Source organism: Ochotona curzoniae, unplaced genomic scaffold (assembly GCF_017591425.1).
Source record: "Ochotona curzoniae isolate NIBS_2020 unplaced genomic scaffold, NIBS_Ocur_1.0 contig_46, whole genome shotgun sequence".
Classification (NCBI taxonomy): domain Eukaryota; kingdom Metazoa; phylum Chordata; class Mammalia; order Lagomorpha; family Ochotonidae; genus Ochotona; species Ochotona curzoniae.
Genome location: NW_024466340.1, coordinates 9,457,130 through 9,477,077, shown reverse-complemented (window position 1 = coordinate 9,477,077; position 19,948 = coordinate 9,457,130). Strand labels below are relative to the sequence as shown.

The 19,948-nt window shown below is 48.8% G+C and overlaps 1 protein-coding gene across 2 annotated transcripts in view; it reads left to right on the top strand.

Moving 5' to 3' along the window:
* The window catches only part of POLE (DNA polymerase epsilon, catalytic subunit), a 54,149-nt gene that overhangs the window by 3,546 nt on the left and 30,655 nt on the right, over positions 1-19,948 (top strand). For both annotated transcript variants that reach the window (XM_040987175.1, XM_040987176.1), the window contains exons 2-25: positions 1,018-1,159; positions 2,057-2,137; positions 2,541-2,585; positions 2,704-2,796; positions 3,057-3,211; positions 5,774-5,915; positions 6,034-6,114; positions 6,702-6,809; positions 7,066-7,176; positions 7,450-7,535; positions 7,743-7,862; positions 8,978-9,110; positions 9,411-9,524; positions 9,852-10,064; positions 10,290-10,397; positions 12,138-12,266; positions 12,355-12,457; positions 12,549-12,695; positions 13,382-13,527; positions 15,939-16,087; positions 17,689-17,781; positions 18,162-18,306; positions 19,288-19,445; positions 19,730-19,925. In XM_040987175.1, the coding sequence (XP_040843109.1) occupies positions 1,018-1,159; positions 2,057-2,137; positions 2,541-2,585; positions 2,704-2,796; positions 3,057-3,211; positions 5,774-5,915; positions 6,034-6,114; positions 6,702-6,809; positions 7,066-7,176; positions 7,450-7,535; positions 7,743-7,862; positions 8,978-9,110; positions 9,411-9,524; positions 9,852-10,064; positions 10,290-10,397; positions 12,138-12,266; positions 12,355-12,457; positions 12,549-12,695; positions 13,382-13,527; positions 15,939-16,087; positions 17,689-17,781; positions 18,162-18,306; positions 19,288-19,445; positions 19,730-19,925 (2,998 nt within the window). The remainder of the gene's footprint in view (positions 1-1,017; positions 1,160-2,056; positions 2,138-2,540; positions 2,586-2,703; positions 2,797-3,056; positions 3,212-5,773; positions 5,916-6,033; positions 6,115-6,701; positions 6,810-7,065; positions 7,177-7,449; positions 7,536-7,742; positions 7,863-8,977; positions 9,111-9,410; positions 9,525-9,851; positions 10,065-10,289; positions 10,398-12,137; positions 12,267-12,354; positions 12,458-12,548; positions 12,696-13,381; positions 13,528-15,938; positions 16,088-17,688; positions 17,782-18,161; positions 18,307-19,287; positions 19,446-19,729; positions 19,926-19,948) is intronic.

Below are 19,948 nucleotides of genomic sequence, written 5' to 3'. Positions count from 1 at the left end.
AGTGGCCTTGTTGGTGGAAGTCCCTCAGAGGTCATTCTTCACCTGCAACATTTTTCCTCAGTGATCCTCTCTCCCACACATCTGCATACTCGCTTCCCTAAGCAATCTATAGACTCTGTACATGGGAGTACATGGGTTCCCCAGCCTGGTGGGATGGCATGCTGGCTTGGAGCTCTGCCTGCCTACCAGAGACCCAAGATCATAAATGGGTTCCTAGACCCAAAGTCCTGTAGTTTAATCAGCCTTTTACCATGCTGTAATTTCTTCAGGATGGTGTACCTTGATGTACCAGAAACATTTTATTGGGCCCAGCTTGATGGCCTAGTGGCTAAAGTCCTCGCCTTGAACATGCCGAGATCCCAGATGGGTACCAGTTCTAATCTCGACAGCCCCACTTCCTATCCAGCTTCCAGCTTGTGGTCTGGGAAAGCAGTCGAGGACGGCCCAAAGCCTTGGGACCCTGCCACCCATGTGGGAGACCTGAAAGAAGTTCCTGGATTCTGGCTTTGGATTGGCACAGCTCCGGCTGTTGTGAGCACTTGGGGAGTGTATGATTGGACAGAGATCTTTGTATATCTGACTTTCAATAAAAATAAAATAAATCTTTAAAAAAAAAAGAAACATGTTATTAGGTGGGTTGAGGTTTGCCAATTCTTTTTTTTTTTAAGATATACAGAGAGGAGGAGAGATAGAGAGGAAGATCTTCCGCCTGATAATTCACTCCCCAATTGAGTGCAATGGCCGGTGCTGTGCCGATCCGGACCCAGGAGCCAGGAATTCCCTCTAGGTCTTCCACGTGGGTGCAGGATCCCAAGGTGTTGGGCTATCCTCAACTGCTTTCCCAGGCCACAAGCAGGGAGCTGGATGGAAAGTGGAGCCTCTGGGATTAGGACCAGCACCCATATGGGACCCCAGCACATTCAAGGCAAGGACTTTAGCCACTAGGCCATGCTGCCAGGCCCTAGGATTGCCAAATTTGATGGCGACATAAATGGTGACACTTGGTTGTCTCCTCAGGGATGATGGCCCCTCTTCCTCAGTCTCGGCAGTTAAGCGCCTGGAGCGGAGTCAGTGGACAGATAAGATGGACCTGCGGTTTGGATTTGAGAGGTTGAAAGAGCCTGGTGAGAAGACAGGCTGGCTCATCAACATGCATCCTGTAAGCACTTGTGATCCCATGGCCTCGACACGCAGCCACACCCAGGCCATTCTGGTGCCCGTGTTATTTCACCTGCTTGCAGAAGAGCAGGTGTCACCTTTGATGGCAAACTTGTTTAGGGGAGCCAGGTGGGAGGGTTTTTCTTTCTTTTTTTTTTTTTTCTTTAAAGATTTGTAAGTATTTTTTTAATATTATTTTTTATTGATTACATTGCATTATTTGACACTGTCTCATAGGCTCTGGGATTCCCCCAACCCCTCCCCATACCCTCCCCCCGTGGTGGATTCCTCCACTTTGTTGCAGTATTACAGTTCAAGTTCAAGTTAAGATTCTTTCATTATAAGCATAGAGTCCAGCATCTTAAAAACATAATTAAGGGCTATGAAGCAGAAATCGAGAAATCTCTGGAAGCTAACGTGGCTCCTATGAATGAGACTAGTGATATTTGTGAAGGGGTGTGGTACAAAGCTGGCTATGAGTATTTCGTTTTCAAAAATTTTGATTTACCACTGATTTCCCTTTTGAAAGACACAAAGGGTTTTGTTCTGTTGGTTCACTGCCCAGATGCCCACAACAGCTTTGGCTGGGCTGGCCAAAGCTGGAAGCCAAGAACTCCGTCTGGGTCTGCCGTGTAGCTGACAGGGTCCCAGGTGCTTGCACCGCCACCCACTACCTCGCAGATGCATTAGCAGGGGCTGGGTCAGAAGGAGAGCCAGGACTTGAAAAAGAATCCACTATGGAGTGTGGGCATTCTGAACAATGTCTTGACTACTATCTCAAAGGCTTACCCCAGACTTTGTTTCTGAAGTACGCAGCTTCACAGAGAGTAAAAGGAAAAGGAGCTCTTAGACTGTATAGAGGATTGTCTTTTGCCTAAGTTGACTGATTTCCTCGTAGACTGAGATTTTAGATGAAGATAAACGCTTAATCAGTGCGGTGGATTACTACTTTATTCAAGATGATGGGAGCAGATTTAAGGTAAGGCACTGACCCAAAAACCTAAAAACCACTCGTGAAGCATTACTGGGTCCAAGATGGCAGATATTCATGTAATTCTACCACTGTCAGAAGGCGTGGATGCTTCTAATGTGCATGGCCTAAAGCCTGGGAGGAATGTGGGCCCTGGGAGGGCATCTGTCGTCCTTCAAGATGTTCTCAAATAAGTTGGCTTGGGAATCTGAGAGCAACCAGTGTGGTGTCTCTTAGATTCTTGCCCCTTTGATATGTGGTGCAGGTTGTAATTTCCTGTTGTGCTGTTTCCCAAGGGTTGTCAGGGCGGGAGGCAGCTGGCCAGGCAGAGGAGGGAGCTGCACTGTTCTCACTTTCTTCTCGCTTTTGTCTTTCTCATCATCTCGGATGTGTTGGTGACTCTTGCTTGCAGGTGGCATTGCCTTACAAACCTTACTTCTACATTGCAACCAGAAAGGTAAGTCTGTGCTTTCCAGAACCAGGTTAAATAATCTGTACCTCTTTGTGGTAGATGGAACCTTAAAACAGACAAGGAAGTATTAATAGATAGTCTTTTCATTCTGATCCTGATGCAGGGTTGTGAGCGAGAAGTTTCTTCCTTTCTCTCCAAGAAGTTTCAGGGTAAAATTGCAAAAATAGAGACTGTGCCTAAAGAGGATCTGGACTTGGTGAGTGTCCCTGGACTTTCCATGGGTCAGTAGGTTGGTAGTCAAACTATCCAAAACAGGTGAGATGGAAGACAGAGAAAGTCGGGTCATTTGCTGGGTGGTGGAATTGTTCATGAAATCGTTAAAGCACTCTAGTGGCCTGAGTTAGCGCCTCATGCGGAGCTGGACAGTGAGTGCCTTTTGGGATCACCAGCTCTTTGATCTTCGCGTCTTTACATGATTTTTCTTGAATTCGTGAGCATAATCTCTTCACTTTACAGCCAAATCACTTAGTGGGTTTGAAGCGAAATTATATCAAACTCTCCTTCCACACTGTGGAGGATCTTGTTAAAGTGAGGAAGGAGATATCGCCTGCTGTGAAGAAGAACCGGGAGCTGGACCATGCAAGCAATGCATACACAGCTATGCTCTCCAGGTAAATGTTGCTGTGAGCCGTGCACCAGCTGGACCAGAATGACACAAATGAGAGTAGGTGGGGAATTCAGCCATAAGGCGACTCCAGCAATGGACTCTGCTTCATGTGCACTGCTATCTTTAAAGAAAGAGGAAGAAGTACTTACTTAAAAGAGTTACAGAGTAGGGCTGGGTATCTTCCATCTACTACTGTATTCCCCAAACAGCCACAATGACAGGCTAGTACAGGCTGAAGGCAGGAACCTAGAAATCCATCCAGGTTTCATGTGGGGCAGTTAGGACTAGTGGCTCAAGCAATGGGGCCATCTTCTACTGCATCCACAAGCACAGTAGCAGGGAGTCGGATCCAAAGTGGAGTGTTCAGGAGCACTCATGGGATGCTAACGTCACAGGAGGTGTCCTAGCTCTAGATGTCACAACACTAGCCCCAAGATGGAAATTTTTATCTGCTGTTTATGTTATATGAACAGTGATGTCCCATATGGGTGCTGAACCATGCCTTGGCTGCTCTATTTCTATTGTAACTCTGCTGATGGCCTGGGAGAAACAGAGTTCACGATGGTCCAAATGTTTGGGCCCTTGCCACCCACATGGGAGACTGGATGAAGTTCTTGGCTCCTGGTTTTGGCCTGGCCCAGCCCTGGTCATTGCAGCTGTCTGTAGCGTGAGCCGACAAACAAAAGTCTCTGTCTCTCCTTCTTTCTATATAGCACTTTCAGATGTGAACTTTTCAGGAGTGAACCAGCAAATGGAAGATCTTTCTCTGTCTCTCTCTCTCCTTTTCTCTCTAGTTCTGCCCTTCCAGTGAAAATAATTATCTTTTATATCTTTTTAAAAAATTAAAAATATGAGTAGAAACTGGATTCCCAATGGCTTAAGTGATTTTTGAAACTCATTGTCTACTTTTTTTTCCCACCTAAGTATTACATTCAGTATTTGAGCTTAATGGGCTAGTAGTAGAGTTAGTTTTGGTGATAGATTCACTGCTTGGATTTGGTAAGAGAAACCCATACAGAAATAGTTAATATTTGTTAGTTACATCATTGTATGCCAACCTGAGAGCCATTTTTGTGGCTGTTACCCAGTCCTCACTACCCAGCTGTAGCATGGACCTGTTAATCATCTTCTGTGTTTTCATACTGACAGTATGGAAGCTGTGGAAATGGCAGAAGCCCTGGATGGGTTGTATAAAGCTAAGGTCTACTCTGTTCAGCACATAAAGTGTAGGGGGTGCTGTGATGGCTCAACTGGCTATTCCACTGCCTGCAAAAGCCAGCATTCCTTGTGGGCCCAGATTTCATGGCCTGGGAAAGCAGCATTGGACAGCTCAATACCTTGGGATTCTGTACCCACGTGGGAGACCCAGAATAAGCTCCTGGTTCCTGGCTTAGGATCAGCTCAGCTCCTGCCATCAGCTCAGGCTTTTGGGGAGTGAACCAGCAGATGGAAGGTTTTTCTCTTCATGTCGCCCCTTTATATCATCTGCCTTTCTAATAAAAATAAATAAATCTTTTTTTTTCTTTTAGAAAAAAAAGGAAATGTGAATTTCTTATTTATCTAACATCACATCAGTGTCTGCTTTTACATAAATGGATAAAGATAGGCTATAGATAAATGATATGGCTAGGCATTTAATGTACATTTTCTAATAAAATCAGTAAGATACACACTTTGGGATTTTTCAGTGAGATGGTAGATTAGTTTAAATCTCTGAGACCTGGAAAGTCACTTTAATGTTTACTGGAAATGTTCTTTCAGGGGCTGGTGCCAATTCAAGTCCTGGCTGCTCCACTTCTGAGCCAGCTCCCTACTGATATGCCTGGGGAAGCAGTAGAGGATGGTCCAAGTGTTTGGGCCCTCATGCCCAGGAAGCTCCTGACTCTGGCCCAGTCCTGGCTGTCGAAGCCATTGAAGTAGTAAACCAGTGGGTGGAAGGTCTTTTGGGTTCTCTCTTCCTCTTACTCTATAACTCTGCTTTTCAAATAAAATAAATAAATCCTTACAAGAATAAAGAAGATTCTGAGTAACAGAAGGTGCAGGCTGCACTGGTTACTTTTCCTTACTCGTAAGATGCATGCATTTTCCCGGTGGCGTGGCTTAGCGGCTAAAGTCCTCATCTTGAATGCGCCGGCATCCCATATGGGTTCTAATCCCAGAGGCTCCACTTGCCATTCAGCTCCCTGTTTGTGGCCTGGGAAAGCAGTCGAGGATGGCCCAAAGCCTTGGGATCCTGCACCTGCGTGGGAGACCTAGAGGAAGTTCCTGGCTCCTGGGTCCGGATCGGCACAGCACTGGCCATTGCGCTCACTTGGGGAGTGAATTATCAGACGGAAGATCTTCCTCTCTGTGTATCTGACTTTGTAATAAAAATAAATAAATCTTTTTTTAAAAATGCATGTACTTTCAAAATACACTGGGTTTTGTCATGTCTGGCCTGTGGCTCACGTAGGGTGATTCTCTGATGCCCTGACCACCTTGGTTTGCTCTTTGCTCCATTTGGACTCTGGTTTTTACTCCTTTGTCCCTAACCAAACATGATTGAGATGACTGCTCTGTTTCCTAGTGTGTTGCAAGGGGGTGGTGTGATTACTGATGAAGAGGAAACCTCTAAGAAGATAGCCAACCAACTGGACAACATAGTGGACATGCGGGAGTATGACGTCCCGTATCATATCCGCCTCTCCATTGACCTCAAAATACACGTGGTGAGTTGTGGGTGAGCAGACTGCTGCTCCCATGAATTCCACAGCAGCCTGGAGATGATGCTTGGTGCTAAGTCCATAGAGAAGTAGAAACAGAACTCCAGTTTGTTCTCTCCTGCAGGCCCATTGGTATAACGTCAGATTCCGAGGAAACGCTTTTCCAGTGGAAATTGCCCGCCGAGATGACCTTGTTGAACGACCTGTAAGTACCTCTTACATTTCCACCATCTAAATCTAATTCAGATTTGTTTGCTTCTTTTTCTTTCTTTTTCTTTAAATGCTTTCTAGAAAAAAATGATGGGGTTGGAATTTTTTTCAGTTTCTTATAATTTATTTTTTCCACCTAATGGCATCAATATTTAAGAGAGGCTGGATTTGAGCTATTGAGGGAAAACTGTGACTTCTCTTTGGATAGTTGATAATAAAATGACTTGCAGAACCGTAGATTTACAACTTAAAGGCCTTTGTTCAGGTGAGGATGTCTGCTTTGTTTGTGCCTCAGTTCTCTGTCAAGTTATCCTGTGGTTAAAATGAGCGAGCGTGCTTTGCAGAACTTTGGGGCAAAAGGGCGTCAATGATCAGTAGTTCTAGCTTCACACTTTACGGTTGATATTTTCATTCCAGCAGTGGGTTATATTGAGCTTAACATAAGTCACTGGGCCTCACATTACGTGTCCTCACTCTGTCCAGCTCTTGCTTTTAGCAGCTGGAGGCAGAGCAGGCCAGTGGTGTGTGTCCAGGCCTCAGCGTAGTTTCTTACCAACTTCATGCTGCATTTTGTCCCTCTAGGACCCTGTGGTTCTGGCATTTGACATCGAGACGACCAAACTACCCCTCAAATTTCCTGATGCTGAGACGGACCAGATCATGATGATTTCTTACATGATTGATGGCCAGGTGTGCTGGGTGGCCTCTGGGCAGTGAAGACCAGGGACAGGGACCCTATCTACTCCCCAGACTAGAATGCTTTCTACCCCAGGGCTGGAATTTTGTTTTGTTGGGTCAGGAAGTCAGTGGCATCCAAGGAAGTTAAGCCAGCTGTTCTGTCATCCTTGCCAATGGAAATGAGATGTTAAGGTCTCACCCAGGCAGCGTTTCTGGGCGGCTCTGTTAGTCCTGGAGTCTCTGACTTGTTTTTACGAAACTTCACCAGGGTTACCTCATCACCAACAGGGAGATTGTTTCAGAAGACATTGAAGACTTCGAGTTTACCCCCAAGCAAGAATATGAGGGGCCCTTTTGTGTCTTCAATGAACCTGATGAGGTAAAGAGACATTACTCAAGCAGCTGTTCCCATATTTGGAGACAAAGTGAGAAGAAGGGATCTGCCAACCTTTTTAAGATCAGGCTTGCACTGAAGCAGAACTGCAGCCCACTGAGCTTGAAGAGCAGTGTGATGCTCTCACTTGGTGGAAACTGAGATAGCACGCAGCAGTAAGACTAACAGGAACGTTTTCCCAGTTTGGGGAGAGGTTTTAGGGGAATAGTCTGAGGAAGAAAAACTGGAAACCTGACTGTTGTGATCTGTTGAGTTCAGGTTCATCTGATCCAGAGGTGGTTTGAACATATCCAGGAGACCAAACCCAGCATCATGGTCACCTACAATGGAGACTTCTTTGATTGGTGGGTCTAATGTCTTATTTGTGAGCAACTGAAAGTGATGGGCAAGAGATGTAAGAGAAGCTCTTATGGTTGCAACAGTGCATTTCTCATTCTGACTGATGTTGAGGGGCTCCTGGATTTATTCTTCCCTGTGTCCAAAAGAGGAATAAAGAAGAGAATTCAAGGTTAACTCTTTCCCATTGCTTGTCTCTCCTCCCTCATCCTTAGGCCATTTGTGGAGGCCAGGGCAGCAGTCCATGGCCTGAGCATGTATCAGGAGATCGGCTTCCAGAAGGACAACCAGGGGGAGTACAAGGCGCCCCAGTGCATCCACATGGATTGTCTCAGGTAGATTGCCACGTGTGCCTGGCTGCTGTTGCTGTGGTCCCAGGAGTGAGGAAGGGAGAAGAGGACAGCTGTCTCTGTGGTCCCAGGAGTGAGAGCAGGGAGAAGAGGACAGCAGCTGCAGCTGTCAGGCAACATTTCTTTGTCTCAGCCTGCAGGGAATGGTCATTCTGGTAGGCTGCTTCCCGCTCCATGCTATGGGAATTTGTGGATGAATCTGGAGTTGCCAGGCTCATCTCATAGTACAAGTGGTTTCCGCACAAGCCAGACATGTCCAGACTCAGGATGATAACTTTTGTCAGGTGCAGAAGGTCATGATACTGGCGAAGGAGGAGGGAGTTTAGGCACATCTTATTGGGAGGAGAAATGGTTGTGGAAATGCAGAGGGAAGCTGGAGAAGAAGATGTCTTCTGTGCTATGATGGGGGACCCTGGAGCATTTGGGGTCTGACCACAGGGTTATAGAGGAAGGCTGGGAGGTTAGGGCTGTGGCATGCTGGGGTAGGGTGGGGAAGGTAGAGAGATGTTGTTTTCAGTGATAGGGACTGTGTGCAGTCATCGGATATCGGGGGTAGACCTGAAAACAGGTTTGAGGTGAAGGCAGATGCTGCTGGGATTGTGGAGGCCTGGAAGTTCCTGCTGGATCAGAGGTCTCCTTAAGGCATGTCTGGACATGTGTGGTGGACTGGGAGTCGTGAACTCTGCAGGTGAGAAGTCAAATGAGAAGGGAAGGTCGAAGGGACTGCAGGGAGGAGGTCCCTGTGGGGGAGCACAGGAGGTGGTACTGGTCACGAAGACAGAGAGGTGGTAAGAGGTGCAGAGGGATTCCAGTGGAGGGTGGCAGACCCTTGAAAGTAGTATAATCTTGGGTTTTCTGTACTGAGGGGTGGGCAGGCACCCAGTGTGGCTCACAGAGAAGGCCCGAGGTCTCCTTTGCCACAAGAGGCTGGATCCTTTCTTCAGTGGGTTACTGGCTCTGATGGTTCCTGGCTTTGTGAGATTGGGATGTTTCTTGAGGGTTTCCTGTTGGGATCCTGTGTCTTTCTGTGTCACCTCCCCTGATTTCTGGGTCCTCCAGGTTAAAGTCATCTCTGACCTTTGTTCTCATTCTTCTCCCAGGTGGGTGAAGAGGGACAGCTACCTTCCTGTGGGCAGTCATAATCTTAAGGCAGCTGCTAAGGCCAAGCTGGGCTATGACCCTGTAGAGCTGGACCCTGAGGACATGTGCCGAATGGCCACTGAGCAACCCCAGGTATGTGAGCCACATCCATCCTCTTGACAAGCTCACACGAGCTCTAGATAGGGGCCAGGTCGCCTGGGACACAGGGACTGGTCTTCTGCCTCATTGCCACTGCGTTTCTTCCAGGTTGCGTTGTCCTATCCCGTACCTGTACATCAGCTGTGAGCTCGCATCCCTGGCCTCCCCTCCCCCTCACAAGCTGCCCCTGTGCATTACCCCTCTGCTTCACAGGCTGCCCCTGCGCAGCAGTTGTTCTCCTGGACCCCTGGTTCTGGTGTTCTCTCTGCAGACTGTTGGATGTTCTTTCCGCAGACTCTGGCTACGTATTCAGTGTCAGATGCTGTTGCTACTTACTACCTGTACATGAAGTATGTCCACCCCTTCATATTCGCGCTCTGCACCATTATTCCCATGGAGCCTGATGAGGTCAGTACCCGTTGCTGCTGCTCCACACTCTTTGTGTTGGTTCACACTTCTCTGTGCCCTGCACCCTCCCGAGTATGCAGATGCCTGATGGAGGTGGAATGGTTCTGGCAAAGCTGGTGCTGATGTGGCGGGGAGGACTGGGATGTGTGATTGTCCCCCAGGGCCTGAGGCCCCCATGGTAGTGCACTTGCAGGCAGCACAACTCACCCTGTTTGTGGTTGGGCCTTTTCTGCTTTGTCTTGGCAGTCGGATGTTGATCCTTTCCTGGTGACTGCATGCTCTAGGAGCGGCAGCTGAGTATGTCTGAAGCCTCGCTTTCTCCTACAGGTGCTGCGGAAGGGCTCTGGCACGCTGTGCGAGGCCTTGCTGATGGTGCAGGCCTTCCATGCCAACATCATCTTCCCCAACAAGCAGGAGCAAGAGTTTAACAAGCTGACAGATGATGGCCATGTGCTGGACGCTGAGACCTACGTTGGGGGGCATGTGGAGGCGCTGGAATCTGGGGTCTTCCGAAGTGACATCCCCTGCCGGTTTAGGATGGTGTGACTCCCTCCTGGGGCTTTAGGCTTCTGCCTCTTCTCTTTCTGGCTCTGGGTGGGACCCTGAAGCCAGAGGGATCTCAATGAATTTCTTCCTGCCTGTTCTTTCCTGGGACCCTCTCACAGGTGTGGTTTATCAGACAGATGTTCCCCAAGCTTCTCCAGGGCAGAGCTCCAAGGCTGTGCCTTTCCCCAGCTGATTGAGGTCTCCTGTTGTTTGTCATAGAATCCTGCTGCCTTTGACTCCCTACTGCAGCGAGTTGAGAAGACCTTGCGTCATGCCATTGAAGAAGAGGAGAAGGTGCCAATGGAGCAAGTCACCAACTTTCAGGAGGTAACCATCATGAGGCAAGAAATCCATCTGTTCACAGGCCGTTTCTCACAGCCTGCTGCTTTCAGGAACATGTTACTGTGTACCTGCTTTGTGGTGCTGTGGTTGTGACACAATTACAGGTCCCTGGTGCAACAGCCATGTGCCTATGGCCAGTAATGTGATCTACCTGAAGTGTCAGTTTCAGGCACATCTCTTGAAGTGCACTGAGGAAGGTCTACATTGTGACGTAATGGGTTAAAGCATAGCCTGTGGCACTGGTTCAAATCCTGCTATTCCAGTTCCAATCCAGCTTTCTGCTTGTGTGCCCGGGGAAACAGCAAGTAATCCCAGTAGTTGGGCTCCTGCACCTGTACGATGACCCAGAGGTAGCTCCTGGCTCCTGCTTTTGACCTGAACCAGTCCTGGCTCTTGGCAACCATTCTGTCTGTCCCCCTCTCCCTCCCCTCTCCCCCTTCCATTCTCCCTTTCTCTCTATAGCTCTTTGCATTGAAGGTACACTGAGCAGAAAGCGCAGCCTTGCCACACATGATTTGTATCTTGTGCTCTACGCAAAAACTACAGCGTGCATTCAGTGATGGTCAGAAAGCATTGACAAAGAGGCAGGTTCTTGAGATTCTCATCTTCCTTTTTTTTAAAGATTTATTTTATTATTTTTTTATTGGAAAGGCGGATATACAGAGAGGAGAGACAGAGAGGAAGATCTTCCGCCCGATGATTCATTCCCCAAGCGAGCGCAACGGCCGACGCTATGCCGATCCGAAGCCAGGAGCCTCTTCCGGGTCTCCCACGCGGTGCAGGGTCCCAAGGCCTTGGGCCGTCCTCCACTGCTTTCCCGGGCCACAGGCAGGGAGCTGGAAGGGAAGTGGGGCTGCCGGGATAGAACCGGCGCCCATATGGGATCCCGGGTGTGCAAGGCGAGGACCCCAACCACTTGCGCCACTCCGCCAGGCCCTGGATTCTCATCTTTCTGTTGGGCACTGCTCAACACTGTAATATGCTCAAAAACTTTGGTTTGGAATTTTTAAGAATTGATGTAGGGGCTGGCATGATGGCTCACTAGCTTATCCTCCATCTGCAAGCACCAGCATACTATATGGGTGTCAGTTAATGTCCCAGATGCTCCACTTGCGATCCAGTTCCTGGCTTGTGGCCTGGGAAAATAATGGACGATGGTGCAAAGCTTTGAGACCCTGCTACCACGTGGGAGGCCAAGAGGTTTCTGGCTCCTGGCTTTAGATCGGCTCAGCTCTGGCCATTGAGGCCACTTGGGGAGTAAATCATTGGACAGAAGATCTTCCTCTTTGTCTTTTCTCTCTATATCTAACTTTGCAATAAAAATAAATAAATCTTTATGACAAAAGAAAAAGTCGGGCTGGAAAGTCACACAGTGCTTCAAAGCCCGAGGTTTGGGTCCCACAAGCCAGTGCAGACACCAGTGCAGGCACCAACAGTGAGTGTAGGCCCTGTGGCCAATCTCTAAGCCTGCTGCCACATGACTACCACTTTTAGTCTTACAGTCAATGCTGTGCAGTGCTGGGACACATGGCTCAAGGCACACACAGAGTTCTTTCCTGGCCTTGATGGCTTTTTGGGGGTGGAGGTGCTGTGTGTGTGGGTTTCTCTTTGTTTGGGCTCTGTGCTAACATGACAGGCTGGGGCATGTGTCTGACGTCTTTGAGATCCCTGCTGTAACCCCTCATTTCACGTTACTACCCTCTGTTGATTTTCCCTTTCTTTTAGGTGTGTGATCAAATTAAGACCAAACTTAGCTCCCTGAAAGAGGTCCCTAACCGAATCGAGTGTCCCCTTATCTACCACCTAGACGTGGGAGCAATGTACCCCAACATTATCCTGACAAACCGCCTACAGGTGAGCCTCAACATTTCATTTCAGGATCTTGAGTTTCCTACATGAACCCTAACTGCTTTCTGGTTCACTGTCCTCTCTCCTGTCTCAGCCCTCAGCCATGGTAGATGAGGCCACCTGTGCTGCATGTGACTTCAACAAGCCTGGAGCCAACTGCCAGAGGAAGATGGCTTGGCAGTGGAGGGGCGAGTTTAGTGAGTGTTAGCCACCTAGGCCGGGGCTTGGCAGGGCAGTGGGGTCTGTCCTGTCCTGTTCTTTTCACCTGAATTGTTGCCTCCTTCCTAGTGCCTGCCAGTCGCAGTGAATATCATCGGATTCAGCACCAATTGGAGTCAGAGAAGTTTCCCCCCTTGTTCCCAGAGGGACCTGCTCGAGCCTTTCACGAACTGTCACGTGAGGAACAAGCTAAATATGAGAAGAGGAGGCTGGCAGGTGAGTGCCTGGGTTAGAGCCTCAGCTTCAGAGCCTTCACACCTGCTTACTCACTGCCCGCCACAGCCCCAGGGCAGCAGGGTAGTGCATGTGTGATTGTTTGATCGACTGATTGATTTTAAGGACTTGTTTTATTTGAAAGCAGAGTTATACAGAGAAAGAGAAGGATCTTTGATCGGTGGGTTCACTTTCCAGATGGCCACACCAGCCAGGTCTAGACTGAGCCAAAAGGAGTCCCAGGAGCTTGGGACTCTTCTGGGTCTCCTATATGCTTGCACCGTCACCTGCAACTTTCCAAGACACATTAGCTGGGCACAGATCAGAAACAGAGACACTGAGACTTAAGCAGCACTGTAAAAATGGGATTCCAGGATGTCAGTAGTACGTGAGGCGACAACATGCTGTTTAACCTCTGAAATGAAAATCATTGTTTGGCTCTAATAAACATCCTCTTTAGTACTGGCAATATGTGCTCACTCAGCCCCCGGTCATCTGTCTTAGGTTACTGTAGACTGCCCTTTCCAGAGGATTCCATTGGTAGGATTTGTCCTTAATAGGTCTTACAAAACTAAGCCTTTTTTCTGTAGTTTTAGCTGATGTTTCTTGATGTGGGTTTTCTGTTCCTTTTATGACTCTTGAGAGGGGCGGTTTCAGATGTCTCTGCTGCCACTTTCAATTGTACTTAGATTATTGCCGGAAAGCCTACAAGAAGATCCACATCACTAAGGTGGAGGAGCGCCTCACCACCATCTGCCAACGGGAGAACTCCTTCTACGTGGACACAGTGCGAGCCTTTCGGGACAGGCGCTACGAGTTCAAAGGGCTTCACAAGGTGAGGTCCGAGGTGCCATAAACATCCGATCTGTGGACTTGGCATTACAGTTCAACTGGTTAAACCTCTACCACCAAGCACCAGGATCTCTGTGGGCACTGATTTGTGTCTAGCTCCTCCACTTCCCATCCAACTCCCTGCTGGTGGCCTGGGAAAACACTCGAGGACGGGCCAAAGCCTTGGGACCCTGCACCTGCATGAGAGGCCCAGAGAAAGCTCTAGGCTCCTGGCTTCAGATTGGCTCAGTTCCAGCTGTTTTGACCATTTAGGTCCTTTTTTCCATCAACTAAATAAATCTTTAAAAAAAAAAAGTTGAATCTATGATGACAGAACAATTTAACCTCTGAAATGAAAATCATTGTTTGGCTCTATATACGCATTCTCTTTAGCACTGGCAATATGTGCTCACACTGTTAGTTTACAGCTGTTTGTGACGTCTAAGAGTTAATGGCCAGAAAGGATGTAGGCTATCATCCATTCTGAATGATTGTGTTGGAGCCATGTCGAACCAGAACCTGGGCACGATGTCCCGGTAAGCTGTTTTGATGAGTAACATTGGCATCTGGCTAGCCCCTGTGACCCATGTGACGGCTTGGGGCTGTCCTCAACTGTTTTCCAAGGCACAAGCAGGGAAGGTATGTTGGGCAGTCGGTGAAAGAACTGGCATCATGTGGGATCCTGGCAGATGTAAGGCTAGGACTTTAGCCACTAGACCTCTGTGCTGGGCTCCAGTATTTCATTTCTGATTGATTTTACCAGAAACCTCTGACTAGCTCTTACTTCCCCCAGACTAACAAAGAACAGACAGAGCTGGCTTGTCTGGCTGGGAAATTGCCCTTGCTATAGCCGGTTGCATCACTAAAGCCATCAGTGGGTATCCAGCACCTGGTGTACACACAGGGTATGTTAGTCAACACTCACCATCATATCACACCGTTTTGGAGCTCCCCTCCAACTTGGCTGTGCCTTCTGTCATAGCAGTCCTCCCCTGTGTGGACTCTTAAGTCTGACCTGACGGTGTGAGCCGCTTCATATGCAGGGACACCCTGCCTCTTTTCTGGGTTCTTGACATCTTGGAGTTACAGCCTATCTGAGCTGGAGGGCCAGGGTCACCCTGGGCCCTGGAGCCTCAGCTGGCACCAAGACCTTGACAGGGTTTTGTGTCCACCCACTGCCCAGCATTCATGAGCTGAAGGTTTCAATCTGATGGAGATTCTGAGAGCTTGCTACTACAGGAATTAATCACTTCAGTTTTGGGGGAATAGAGGTGCCATGCTTTGAGACAAGGACCGCTGGGCAGTTTGTCACTTAGAGAGCAGCAGAGAGAGGCACTAGCCCACGCAGGAGTGAGCAAGGCCCTGCTGTATCACCCATTGTTCCCGGCCCAGTGACCATTAGCCTCTCCTTGCACCCTTTTTTTGTGTGCATTTGTATGGTTTAGTCAACACGTGTAACGTGTAACCACTAAAGCTAAGACAGTACATGTCAGCCCCTTGAGCACATCCTTCAAATGTGGATAAGAGCACATGGTCCTTTTATAGGGTTAGGGTTAGGGTTCATCAGCCAGTGCTCACGGGGGCTGAGAAACACTGCCCAGTGAGTAAGTTGCTGCCACAAGGTGTGGTTCTGATGGTGTGGGATTTGCTGTACGCTTAGCAGCAATTTCTTAGTTCTGGTATTTGAAAAGCCTTGGAATTCATTTTGTTGAGTGTAATCAGTAGAAGCAGCTGGATGAGAGGACGACACTATAAAGATTCTGTCCTAGATGCCCGAGGGGGCTGTTGGTCTTGTTCCCTACTGTTGAAGCCCCTACTGGGGTACCTCCTTACATTCAGCAGTTCTAGGTGAACGCGTGACGTTTCTGGGTCAGGGATGCAGCAGGCTAGACAAGGGGGCATTCCATAAACTTAGAAGTTGGTATCATATTTTTTTTTTTTATTATTATTATTTTTTTTTATTGGAAAGGCGGATATACAGAGGGGAGAGACAGAGAGGAAGATCTTCCGTCCGATGATTCACTCCCCAAGTGAGCACAACGGGTCGATACTATGCCGATCCGAAGCCAGGAGCCTCTTCCGGGTCTCCCACGCGGGTGCAGGTTCCCAAAGCTTTGGGCCGTCCTCGACTGCTTTCCCAGGCCACAGGCAGGGAGCTGGAAGGGAAGCGGGGCTGCCGGGATTAGAACCGGTGCCCATATGGGATCCCGGGCGTGCAAGGCGAGGACCTTTAACCACTTGCGCCACCGCGCCGGGCCCTGGTATCATATTTTGTATAAAGTGTTTCATTGCAAGGATAGTGCTGTATTCATGCACAAGTTCTGTATAGGTTTGGAATTTTTTAAAATATTCAAAACTTGGGCCATTGCGTTTGTTGAACTTAGGGTGGACAGTTAATGCCCATGTGATTCTCAGGTTTGGAAAAAGAAGCTTTCAGCAGCTGTGGAGGTGGGTGACGCAGCTGAGGTGAAACGCTGCAAGAACATGGAGGTGCTGTATGACTCTCTGCAGCTGGCCCACAAGTGCATCCTCAACTCGTTCTACGGTTATGTCATGCGCAAAGGGTAAGCGGGTGGGTTTAGGAAAGCACAAACTGGTGAAGAAGGATGTGAGGGTGACGCAGGGTGAGGAGAGGCCACAGTGACTTTGAGAGCAAGGGTCAACCAGGAGTTGTCTCCTGGTGGACCCTACTCATCTGAGGGTTGTGGGTGAGAAAAGGGATTTGGTGATTGCCAGCACTCTGATGTCAGTGTGTCGTCACCTGGGTAGTGGAGAGGATCCTGGTGACTGCATGAGAAAACCATAATAAGAAATGAGATGTGACTCCATTTGGCTGGCGCACATGAGCAGTCTTAAAGCATGGTGAAGGCCATTCCCTGAAGAAGAGAGTAGGAATGAGGCCTGGTGGTCAGGGCCTGGGGAGGGCAGGTCAGTGGTGTGGTCAGTGGCCTGAGGGTGACGCCTGACTGCACAGAGGTTTCTGTTGGTTGCTTTCTCAAAAGCTTTTTATGTGTTTGAGAGGCTGAGAGTGAATCATCTGGTTCATGCCCACAACAGCCAGCCAGGACCAGGCCTAAGCCCGGAGCCAGGAACTTGGTCCTGGTCTCCCATATGGGCGGCAATGACCTAAGTACTTGAGCCATTCATTACCTGCTGCCTTCCGGGGTGCTCACTTCCAAGAAATTGAAATTGGAATTGAGACAATGTCACAGGCAATACCTGAAGAACTGTGTACAATTCCCATAATTCCCTAGTGCCTTTTTTCAGTTTATTTTTATTTCAAGCGCAGATATACAGAGAGGAGAGACAGAGAGGAAGATCTTTTGTCCATTGATTCACTCCCCTAGTGGCCACAATGGCCAGAGCCTAGCTGATCAGGAGTCAGGAGCCTCTTCCGGGTTTCCCACACTAGTGAAAGATCCCAAAGCTTTGGGCCATCCTTGACTGTTTTCCAAGGCCACAAGCAGGGAGCCAGATGGGAAGTGGAGCTGCTGGGATTAGAACCAGCACCCATATGGGATCCTGGTGCATTCAAGGTGAGAACTTTAGCCGCTAGGCCACGCCGCCAGGCCCAAAAAGATAAATCTTTAAAAAAAAATTGCCACAATAGCCGGGGCTGGACCAGACCAAAGCCAGAAGCTAGGAGCTTCTTCCAGATCTCCCATGTACGTGCAGGGTGCCAAGTACTTGAGTCATCTTCCACATCCTTCTCAGGTGTGTTGGCAGGAGGCTGGGTTAGAAGTGAAGTCGTTGAGATATGAACTGATGGTCATGCCGGGATGCTGGGGATTCAGGTGCTGTTCCACACCCTACCTGGTGTTTGTCTTATTGAGAGGGACTTTAGCTGAGGCTGAGACTAGACCAGGAGAGAAGGGCTGAACCTTAGAGTGGTGGAGTGGGAGGACACCTGCCTAATGGGTCAGGGGAGTTTGCAGAGAGAAGGTGAGATGGAGCTGAGGTGGTCTGGAGAGTGCTAGCTACTATCTACACTTTCAGAACTTTGCTGAGCTGCATGAGGATCCCTGAAGTGGGAACAGAGTTGCGTCCTGGGGCCCGAGCTCTGTGCTCTGTTTCTGGGCTCCTTCCTTATTTTTTTCCTCTCAGAACCTCAGGAGGGAGCCTCACATCAGCTCTACTTGTTCTGCGCTGTGTCTGTCTTCCCCAGAGCTCGCTGGTACTCCATGGAGATGGCTGGTATCGTCTGTTTCACAGGGGCCAACCTCATCACTCAGGCCCGGGAGCTCATTGAACAGATCGGGTGAGTGAGGTGGGCTCAGGGTCGATTGCGTGCTCTGTGAGTATTCCTATCATGCATCTGAATGTTTGTATTTTGAAGATTTATTTGAAAGAGAGGTAGAGACAGTCTTCAACCTGCTAGCTCACTCCCACAATGGCTGGGCCAGGCCAAAGCCAGGAGCCAGATTTATTTGTGTCTCCCGTTTGTGGGGCAGGTTCCCAAATACTTGGGCCATGTTCTGCTGCTTTTCTAGGGAAGTGCATGGGAAATAGAGCAGCCAGGATAGGATGCTAGTGTTGCAGGTGGCAGGTTAAACCACTGCACTGCAACACAGTTCCTGGATTTGATGCTTGATTCGCATACAAAATAGTGTGAAGCCTTGTTCCTCTGTTTCTCTGAAGGAGGCCCTTGGAGCTGGACACAGATGGAATATGGTGTGTCCTGCCGAATAGCTTCCCAGAGAATTTTGTCATCAAGACGACTAATGCGAAGAAGCCCAAGGTGACCATTTCCTACCCTGGAGCCATGTTGAACATCATGGTCAAGGTGAGTGTGTCACAGCTGACCACCAGCGTGGTCCCAGTGCACACAGGGCTGTGGCGGTTGGCACCAGGGTAGTCCTCTGAGAAGTCCTCGCATCCCTCTGCCCCCAGATTTCTCTTGCCTTTACTTTACTTTTTTTTTTTTTTTCGGGAAAAAAAATGTTTTAAAAAATTTGTTTATTTGAAAGACAAAGGGAGAAAAAGAGTTAGCTCCTATCCCCTGTTTACAAATACCTGGAACAGCTAGGGCTGTACCAGGCGTGAAGCCAGAAGCCTGAGCTCCATCCAGGTCTCCTGTTTGGGTGACCAAGACCCAAGTACTTGAACCCAGGCAACTTCACTGCTACGCCAGGTACTCCTGGTGCTGGTTTTGGTTTTGTTTTTCTGTGTGTGTGTGTGTGTGTGTGTGTATGATTTTGTTTTATTGCAAAAAAATGTTGTAAACATTTTATTTATTTTTATTGGACAGTCAGATATACAGAGGAGGAGAGACAGACAGGAAGTTCTTCCATCATTGATCTACTGCCCAAGCATTTGCAATGACCGGAGCTGCACCAACCCAAAGCCAGGAGCCAAGAGCTTCCTCCAGGTCTCGCATGTGGGTACGGGGTCCCAAGGCTTTGGGCCATCCAACACTTGCAGTTGATCCATTCCCACAAGCAGGGAGCTAGAAGGGAAGCAGGGTGGTCGTGACATGAGCCGATGTCCACATGGGATTCCAGCATGTGCAAGGACAGGACTTTAGCCACTAGGCCACTGTGCCGAGCCTGATGTGACAAAGCTTTTTAAAAAAGGTGTATTCAAATGCCAAAAGAGATGAGCCAGTCCAAAGCCAGGAACCCTGAAACTTCCTCCAGGTCCCACATGTGGGTGGAGGAACCAAAGCACTTGCTCTGTCCTGCTCTTGTAGTCTGTCCATTTCTGGGACACCAGCTGGTTTGGGCCATTGACAGTGAAGCTGTCCCTCCTCACTGATATTCTGCAGGAAGGTTTCACCAATCACCAGTACCAGGAGCTGGCAGAACCTTCCTCCCTCACCTACGTCACCCGCTCAGAGAATAGCATCTTTTTTGAGGTTGATGGGCCCTACCTTGCCATGATCCTTCCAGCCTCCAAGGAAGAAGGCAAGAAACTGAAGAAGAGGTAGGAAGCTTATAGCCTTCATAGACTGGCAAGGGAAGGGATTAGACTTAACACAGGCAGCCAGAGTAGAAATAGACTTGGGCTTTTCTCTTTTTTTATCCTTAATGAGTCAGTTTGGAAGATGTTGTGGACACTGCTACACTGCAAGTCCCTAAATATTGAGAGGCATCAGGCTGAGAGTGGACAGCAGGAGGGTGGACTGGGCTATGCTGAGGAAGACGGCAGACACAGGAGCATCTGATGCCCCAGGCTTTGTGTCCCTGCAGGCTTAACTTCTTTTGTAGGTATGCTGTGTTCAATGAAGATGGATCTCTGGCTGAGCTAAAGGGCTTTGAGGTGAAACGCCGCGGGGAGCTGCAGTTGATTAAAATCTTTCAGTCCTCGGTATTTGAGGCCTTCCTCAAGGGTAGCACACTGGAGGAGGTATACGGTTCTGTTGCTAAGGTGGCTGACTACTGGCTGGATGTGCTATACAGTAAGGTAAGGACTCACCTGGCTCGATG